The 9,923-nt window shown below is 41.8% G+C and overlaps 1 protein-coding gene across 1 annotated transcript; it reads left to right on the forward strand.

Annotated features, from left to right (window-relative positions):
• The first annotated feature begins 936 nt into the window (after nt 1-936).
• Nucleotides 937-7,572, forward strand: LOC311124728 (interleukin enhancer-binding factor 2 homolog). The gene is made up of 13 exons (XM_084158329.1): nt 937-1,038; nt 1,358-1,411; nt 1,600-1,642; nt 1,906-2,010; nt 4,007-4,084; nt 4,217-4,319; nt 4,456-4,521; nt 4,658-4,774; nt 5,015-5,093; nt 5,271-5,358; nt 5,810-5,986; nt 6,421-6,511; nt 6,613-7,572. The coding sequence occupies exons 1-13, from the start codon at nt 1,034-1,036 to the stop codon at nt 6,786-6,788; spliced, it is 1,182 nt and encodes a 393-aa protein (XP_084014455.1). The 5' UTR covers nt 937-1,033; the 3' UTR covers nt 6,789-7,572.
• Nucleotides 7,573-9,923: the final 2,351 nt, after the last annotated feature.

Genomic DNA, 9,923 nt, shown 5'->3' on the forward strand with positions numbered 1-9,923 from the left:
TCTGCTCTTTTTTTCTCAACACTCATTTTGTTGTTGTTTTATTTTTACTTTTTTGTTAAAAAATAAATGCACTGTTGGTTAAGGGCTGTAAGTAAGCATTTCACTGTAATGTCTGCACCTGTTGTATTCGGCGCATGTGGCCAATAAAATGTGATTTGATTTGATTTGAGTGTTAATGAGTCTCCAGTCCTTTAGCTCACGTAGCAGACAATACCTGCTTTCTGAGGTGCTACAAACCCATGGCAGGATTAAACAGATGGGTATACAGATAAGATTTACTTGGGTCCCAGCCCATGTGGGGGTGGAGGGGAACGAGGCAGTAGATGAACAGGCTAAACAAGCACTTAGTAGTGGGGATGTTGATGTTAAAGTTTCAATGAGCAAGGCAGAGGCAAAAAGTCTGATATATACAGTGATGGTGCAGAGGTGGCAGGAGCAGTGGGATAGAGATAATAAGGGAAGGCATTTCAAGTACAGAGGAAAGTCGGGGAGGGGAGGGCGGCAGGAAGGGACAGAAGAGAGTAGGCTATTTTTACAAGATTAAGGGTGGGACACAGCCAGTTGACTAAGACATTAAATGTGATAGGAAAGCATCCAACAGGAAAGTGTGATTATTGTCAGGAAACTGAGAACGTGAGGCATGTATTGCTACAGTGTGGGCAGTATCAGAGGGAAAGAGAGAGGATGAGATCTAGTATGAGGGAGAAGGGGATACAGGAAATTAGTTTAAAGAGTATATTGAGTAGAACGTCATCAGAAATAGTCTCAAATATTTTGTTATCTTTTTTAAGAGCAACGGGGCTGGCAGTTAGGATTTAGTTTCTCCCTGTCTCTGGCCCACACTCCAGTACAGTAGGTGGCGGTAATGCTCCACAACGTTGGATGCCAACCGCCGATAAACCCCACTGAAGTAGAAGAAGAAGAAGAAGCCACTCCCTCTAGCAAGCAAACGCAGCAGGGTAGAACACTTCTAGCTGCGGAAGTGCACATTTTCAATATCGATTTCAAGGAAGTTTCCACAACGTCTCACACAATGAGGTAAAAGTACATATTTTTACACGTATGTGATTTAGAGAGCTTACAATAATAAATCAACAAACGCATTTCACCACGCTAAAACACTACTTAAAACTTCGCTCGAGGTGTTCTAGCTAGCTAACGTTAGCGCCGTAAACGTAACGTTACCTCGTGTGGTATACATAGTTTAGGGAACTTGCTAGCTATTGTGCTAGAGCACGCCCCTTACATGTTTATTAATACATCACTTTGAACGTCTTTTAATGTTACATCATACGTTGCTTTGCTTAAAACCGTTGAATCAAGTTTATGAATGTGTTGTCACTTCTTCATTTGCCAGAGGCGAGAGGGGTCGAGGCCGTTTTGGGGCTCGCGGTGGAGGACCTGTACCAGGGTAAGCGCCTTCTGAACACCACACTGAACATTACAAAGGGTACGCCCTCAGTAATGTTTGAGGTCAATTATATTTCAAATCAAAACAACTCAGGGAATGCATTGAAATTCGAGTGCATTTGGCTTTTAGTAAATTCATCTGGGAAATGGCCCTGTGCTTATAGCCTGTATGATCTCCTCCGTTTGTAGTTTTCGCCCATTTATCCCTCACATCCCCTTTGACCTGTACGTGGTGAGTATGCTTGTTCAATCTCAAAGAAATGCCGTATGTTGATATATTGAACACCAAAGTTGTGGTTAATATTCCCATCTTTGAGCTTCCACACTTCGTTCTCACCATCCTGCTCCACAGCACTCTTTAGATGCAGAGTTTCCTTCTACTAGAGATAGTTGGACTGATGGGAAGATGTTGCTACTTACATAATACAACATAATGACTGAGATTATATTTTTGCCATCATTGTGTTAATAAATATCTATTTCCCCTTGTCTCAGTGTGAAATGGCCTTCCCTCGCCTGAAGCCGGCCCCTGATGAGACAGCCTTCAGTGAGGCCCTACTGAAGAGGAACCAGGACCTTGGCCCCACCTCTGTTGAACAGGTCTGTGACTAAGCACACGTGTTTACATGACCGTTTACTATTTTAGACATGTACAGTCTGCTGCTTGTGAGCAACTGGAGTAATTCACGTGAGGTGGCCTGACCAGACAGTACAGCACCAATAACTTTTTTTAGTTGTGTGTCTGTAATAAGCTGGTAACAATATCCACTTATGTTGTTAATGTTCGCTTTCCTGCCCAACTAGATGTGCAGGCGCAGCATTGCATCAACCAATGGTTGCGTGCAAAAGTCAATCGACAGGGTATCTGATTGCTCTATCATATGATGTGGTTAGCTGATATGTTATATACTGTAATGGGAATTTCCATGTGAACAAAAAGGAAAGCAGTATTGGATAAAATATATCAAAAATCAATCTGGTTTATTACAAGTTGCAAAGGGGAGACACCTCCAGAACAGGAGCAGAGAAAATATCTAACAGGCCTTCTCTGAGAAGGCCCTTATATATTAATCACACAGCACCGAATGTTCTGTAAACACCAGCCCGAGAGGCTTGTAGGAAGTCACAACATCAGGGTTGTATATTGATTACGTCTTGCAACAGAAACTGTTTACCTTTAAGAAGCAAATGGAACGAAATGAGGAGGGACCTACCTGAATTTGTCCAATAGAAACTTGTTTTCCATTTGGAGTAAACGGTTTCTGTTGCAAAACGAATCGGCGTAATTAATGCACCCCTGCTGCTACAGAATCACACAGTAACCAGGTTTCCATCCAACCTTTATATGCGAATAAAGTACATGATGGATAAAAATGTCACGACAGGCCTGATGGAATTACACTAGACAAGGTGGGATGTTTTTGTGTCGGTTAAATTAAGTATGCGAGATATGGCGGTGGAAATGCCTTTATGAGCAAATATTGATATAATAACCATCATATTGAAGTAAACTGGGAGTCACGCGATGATCTTGTTTGGTCCTCTCACTACGACTCGGGAAAGCATGCAGTTTATTAGGCTACAGATGAAATAAGTTATGATGAACTTCACAGGGTGGTGAAGTGCACAGTAGTGAGCTTGATGTTCCTTTCCAATAAATATTGAGGGTCTTATTCTGATGACATGATGATCGATGCTTGGCTGCCGTTTGACAAATGAATTTCTCTCATCGTGTAGGTAGACTACCCGGACTGTATCTGCGAGCTGTTGGCTAGAGCGCACGTGCCAAGACCAGAGATTCGCTATTTAACGCAACATTTCTTCTTACAAAACCATCAGTAGAGTTGAAAATGAGATGGAAACCCATTGAACTTGTATATTTTTGTTCAGTACATGGGAATTTAACCACAAAAGTTATTTTTATGTGCACTACGTCATCACGCACAGACTGTTATCCGCAACAAGTCAATTTGATGGAAACCCATCTCTGGTGAGAATTGGTTTTGTTTTTATGCAGTTTTTAGAATATTTGCTTGAAAATCTGTCCCAGTTGGATGGAAGCATAGCCACTGTCACAGATATATTATCAGTGTCCTCGCATCCAGTCTGGAGCCAAACTTTACACAACATTCAATACTTGGCAGACATTTTATACAGGTCAAAGGTAAGAGCATTAATTAAATATGGTACTTAAACATCCATGGTTAACTCCTTTTCACTTCCCCAAGGGAATGCATCTGTCTGCATTTCCCCGCAGATACAATCATGTTTATTACATATCAATCCATATCAACAGTAAATCAAATACAGGAAAATAGGCGTTGTAAGATCTGGCATGTGTCTGCAATGTTTTTGGGCAGGAACTGTTGTGGCAGTGATGCGGATTGCAAGTGCTCAACAAGTTGTGTGTGTTTATGGCAGTTTGATTTCAGACACTTGGTGGCAGCACTGTATGTGTTACTTCACTCCAGCTGTGTGCTTCATAGACCAGTGTTTCTTAACCTGTTTTGAACCAGTGTCTAGGATGACCGCAATTAAACTAGCACATTAGAACTGCCATCAGACAGCAGTTTTACCCTTTCTCTCGTTCTTCTAGTCATCCATCTTGTCACTGGTCACCAAAATCACCAACGTCATTGACAACTTCATCGTTTCAGCTGGGGCTGATGAAGTGGTACGTACTACAGTGTCACATTTTATCTCTCACCAGAGAAATACAGTTTGGTAAATCCACAAATGCAGGGATGAGGGAATGACAAACAAGTTAGTTGAGTTGAATGTGACATTGTTTTCATTCAAACTCTAGGAAATTGAGGAAATGAGACAGGTGGGCTCCTACAAGAAAGGCACCATGACAACAGGACACAATGTTGCTGACCTTGCTGTTATTCTCAAGATATTGCCTTCTGGTAATTTTTTACCTAAATGCATTTCCAATATCACTATTACTTGATACACTATTACTTGATGATCACTACTCGGAGGAAATGGGTTTGTGGATGGAATATGATCCAAACTGACCAGTAATATGACTGTTTCTCCCAGTGGAGACAGTGACAGCTCTGGGAAACAAGGTGGTGGAGACCCTACGCACACAGGACCCTTCAGAAGGTAATGCACGTCACTTTTCTTTACATTATCATCAATCTTTTCTCAGATCTGATGCAATTATGCACGATTTTAGGTCTGGGTTTCCAAGATTATGACATTTGTAATCTACAGTATATGTTTAAATATGATTCCCTAGTACTCTCCATGCTGCCCAATGAGACAGGCTTTGAGATCAGTTCGGCCGACGCCACCGTGAAGATCCTCATTGCCACCGTGCCCCACAACATGCGCAAGCTAGAGCCGGATGTACACAGTACGTACAGTATAGCAAGGATCAATAGTCACGCACTTGCGATGAAGGGTGGATGGAGGCAGCCAGAGATATGGGGATGGTTTAGCTGTTAACCTTTCACCTCTACTGTCTGTACCCTCTGATCAAAGAAGTCAGTAGCTGAAATATTGCTATTATAGTGGACATGGGGGACTAAAACATCAATGTCAACAGGTTTAGCCAGATATATTGATTGATTTTGGCTGCCTCCCTTCTCCACAGTCGATATAAAGCTCCTGCAGAACTCCCTGGCTGCAGTTCGCCACGCTCGCTGGTTTGAAGAGAATGCCTCCCACTCCACGTGAGCTGCCACTGCGAACACACACCCACACTTGGCTTCATCAGTAGTTTTTTTTCTTCTTAACGGTCAATTTTGGAATGAAATGAGAACAATGGAAATATTGTTGATGTTAAATGTACCTATCCAAACATATCAGTTTGTGTCTTGAGTGTGTGCGGTCTGGTTCTGGCCTATCAGGGTGAAGGTCCTGGTCCGTTTGCTGAAGGACCTGAGGACCCGCTTCCCAGGGTTTGAACCCCTAACCCCCTGGATGTTGGACTTACTGGTGAGCCCCATGCACGGCTTTCTGCATACAACATACACTCAATTTATCGATTTATGTCTGTCCTGACCCTATTTAAGCAAACTGGTTGTCTTCATTGGAAAGTTTGTGTTGAACCTCCATAGGTGTAAAAAGCACTCCCATATGTTAGCCTGTGTGTGTGTCCTCATTACAGACTTCAGTGTGGGTGTACTATTTAGATTTACTGAACCTCATGTAGTATGCCTGCCCCTGACAAGCTTCATTTGGAGGAGAGGTTTTGGTCTGCTCAGCAGTTGGATACGCACTCAAGGGTCTCTAGGTGTCATTTATTACCCAAGCGAACTGCACTTTACATGGCCAAAGAAATGGCCAGTCCTGCTATTTTAGCGTTGACACAAAACAGTCAAAATACACAAGATGCTAAGTCTGTTTTTCCGTGGTGAAAATGTTAGGTTTCTCTCTCTCTGTACAGGGTCACTCTGCAGTCATGAACAACCCCAGCAGACAGCCACTAGCCCTCAATGTGGCCTTCAGGCGGAGCCTGCAGATGCTGTCATCAGGGCTTTTCCTGCCTGGTTCAGCTGGGATCACAGATCCCTGTGAGAATGGACACTACCGTGTATTCACTGTCATGAACCTGGAGCAACAGGTACTTGCCTACCGGCCTCTCTCCATATCCATTATATTTAAATGTTTGTTCATTTAGCAGGTGCTCTTATCCAGAGCGACTTACAGGAACAATTAGGGTTAAGTGCCTTGCTCAAGGGCACATCACAGATTTTTCTCCTATTCGGCTCAGGGATTCAAACCAGCAACCTTTCGCTTACTGGCTCAACACTCTTAACCGCTAGGCTACCTGCCGGCCCGTATTTTATCCTATCTTGTAAGAGTGTAAACCTGCACTTTCTGAATGTAATCTTGAATTATTCTGTTTGAATTCAGTTTATTTTTTGCTTGTCTAAGCAGTAATCTGCAAGACTGTAGTCGTGGCCTAATTTGTAAAACTAAGGTATCAAACAATGCATTTGCAGTGTGTTCTCCACATTATACCAAGATGCTGACCATAATATTTGCTCTGTCCAGGACATGGTGTGCCTCACTGCTCAGACCCTGGTGAGGTTGCTGTCTCATGGCGGTTACATGAAGATTCTTGGTCTGGATGGAGACGCTACACGTAAGTCAACTCACCTGAACATGAGGCATTTACAGCAACTTTATTAGTGATTTAAACTTTCTCCCCCACACACGTTTACCTGTTCGGTCCTCTCTGGTCAGATCTGGTGATGGAGTCGTCCACGTGGGATGGAGTGACAGTGAAGCCTTCTGAGAAGGCATATGAAAAGATGCCTGAGGTGGAGGATGATGGTGATTGTGATGGTGATGCAGAAATGGAGAGCATGGACGCTAAAGAGGGCATGGACGCTAAAGAGGGCATGGACACTAAAGACTAATTGTGGTAAACAGCTTTTTTCAGTTTGTCATTCGACTGTGTTGAATGGTCCCCCTCTGAGGAGGGATGAGGATTTTTATTTTTGTACGGTCTCCTACCTGCGCCCAGTTTAATAAGGGCATGTTTTGTTTTCAGACAAACCTGATACTAGGGACACAAGGTGTGGCTTCCAATGTTTTATGTTTCATCTCATATCAAGTCTTGTTAACAGAAATTGAACTATTTTCTCTTGGCTTATTGTACATCAAAGATTTTGATTAAAACAAATGTTTTATTGACATTTCTGATTTCTGTTGTCACTCCCAATTGATGGTGCTCCAGTGTACAGTTTCTCTGAGCTGGCTGTCAACAAGAGATAGATCATGTCAGTTTGGTATCTGAAGATACTGAGCAGCCAGTGGAGACGAGACCAGTGTCTCGGTTTATAATGTCATCTGGACTATTTCGGACAGCGGTGGTGTTGTCAGTAATAACTGGGCTTTAATCAATGAACCCAATTACGGAGTCCCTTGACTGCAGAACTGAAAAATGTCAATCAGTTAGAGGAGCTGTGAAGGGAGGGGGAGTCTGCTAGCGCTCAGCAATTAACACCCAAGGCTGGCTTATAATTGAGGTTTTCTCTGGCTAGACGGAGATCTTGATCGAGCCATGGCTGATAGAATATCATCTATTTTGTTTGATATGAGTTTTCAAATGAGTGGACAAAATACTATGCTATTGGTATGAAATCTTTAAAAAAGTATGTCTTAGCTCTTTCGTAAGCCATTAAACTCCATGATTTTCAATATTTTAACTTTTTCTTGAATAATTCAGCTGAATAAACATGCAGTAGTTATTGTTGATTCTCCAGCTGACTAACCACATCCTCTTCAAATGGAATGGTGCATGTTGCAACTGTGGTATTGGAGTACTTGTCCTCAGATGGCAGAGGTTTAAACTTTTGCATCCTTCTGAGAGTTTCAACCATTCTGAGAAAAAACATAGCTGGATAGACTACTTTTGTGTCAAAATAAGAAAAGTGCTTGCTGGTGTTTGCTCAATGTCAGTGGTACCAATTGTTAATAATTGGCTCTTGGACCTTAACTATGGTTAGCTTTTCATAGGGTTGTTGATTTGCGGTATCGGTTTACACTCATACCTGTATACGGGTTGAAAATGGCAGATTTGGACACTGATAAGTGTCTAAATTGGAACACAGTGGCTATACAGTAACATGCTGTACGTGCCATCAGAGCTCTGGCTCTGCGCTTCACAGTTCTATGGGTTTTGACAGACAGCCGTTCTGAATTTGAGCACAGTGCAGGACAGGAAGTTGCCCACATCCCTCCCGCTAATTGGGCATCTTTTGAATTTATTTTGCCATAATGTATTTTGAAAGATGAGATGTTGAGGATTATAATAAATACAGCTTTGATGTCATACAAGCAAGCCAAACACCCGTGAGTACAAATGGGCACTTCACATTACCATATAAAACTCATGTAATATACAGTGTGAATGTTTTATGATCGCTATGTTTGATGTACAGTTACAATATGTTATTGCGTTATACCCTGGGTTGTACTGATGTTTGTTGTATTGTGAAGAGAATTTGCCCCGGACCACGCATCTGAATGCACTCATGACTCCATTCTATGCTTACCGATTACAACCTGCTTCTCTCAAATGCCTTGTGAAACCCTAACACTGTAAGATTATATTTTATAATTTTGCTAGCCATATTTGCAATAGAACAAGCTTTGAAATTATGCCCACCTGAACCAGATTGCGATGTATAATGGGCCGTACTTTTGATTGCGTAAACAACAGTAATTGTGAAAAGGCTATCCCGTTACTATGGCACTGCCTGCTGTAGCAGAACCATTCTGATAAGAATAGAAAAAAAGTAAAATGACTGGAGGCAAAAAATAAAAGCCCTCACAACCCCTTTGTCATTTTGAAGCTGATATTTGATGAGCTAGATTAGTGTATATAGGGCTGTGACTGTCATGGAATTTTGGATGATGGTTATTGGTCAGCCAAATGACCATGGTCACAATTATAATCATGTGAATAGTAAAAAAAATATATATTTAATACGCACATTCTCTCCTCCGCTCCTGGCTGACTGCATGTGCTGTGCTGCTGCAGGGAGGGGGTGTTACCTAGGCAACCAAAGACTTGTTTGGTACAATACTTTGTTTGTTTCAGCAAGGCGCAACAAAGTTTCATCACATTGCAAAGGGTCTGTGTTACTGCGGAAACTGACTCAACCGAATGAATGCCTGGCTGCCCCGTCTTTAGTCAGCTGTTCTTTATTTTATTTTCATGAAGTTCTTCATCCATCATCGTCGGTTACTCGATTATACTGTAATTGTGCCAGCCTGTAAATAAAAGATCTGATGCTTTTCAACAAACAAAAAAAAAAAAAACATCTCATCCCAAGCTTTTGAAAATGGCCTTCTGCTATCATCATGGAGCCGTGACTGTCCTCGTACATACTAGCCTACATTCCTGTTTCCACCAGGTTAGGTCTCAAACATTCTGTAATGGAATGAAAAATGAATGCTTTGGTTCAAGTAGATTTTTTCGCAAAGTTGATTATACTACTATTTATTTTGTAGTGCGTGCTGGTTTTGTGACCCTAAATTAGTTTCTTAAACTTAGAAAACTGAGTCATTTATCTTTTTTATTTAAAAAAGTAGGAGATCTTTCCAATCTAATACAAGAGTTACTGATGGTCGTGTTATTGAGTATAGTGTCAAATGTGTATTCTCATAGCAATACAAAAAAATCATGCAGCACACAAAGAAGATGAGAGAATGTCTAATTCACTCAACAGCAAGCATTGGCCTCATGCCATTCATATGGTTTATTCAGGGACACTGATAAGCATCTTGCCCTGAGCCGATGGGGAGGGTATAGAATGTGCATTTTGCTCACAACCTGCTGAGTCAGATTGAGTAAACTGAGTCGTTCTTTCACTCAGGAACTATTTTCTTCCCTCCCAGTCCTGTCGGCAACAGTGAGACGTAACAGAAACCTCATTTGCAGCAGGGAATACTGGTGTCCCAATGCCATATTCATTTTGCCAACAAAGTAATATGTTCATGCTGCACAAAATGCACCTTATATGAGCTTATTTTGTGGTGCTCTT

This window comes from Coregonus lavaretus (assembly GCF_964263955.1).
Source record: "Coregonus lavaretus genome assembly, chromosome: 3".
NCBI classification, from domain to species: Eukaryota; Metazoa; Chordata; class Actinopteri; order Salmoniformes; family Salmonidae; genus Coregonus; species Coregonus lavaretus.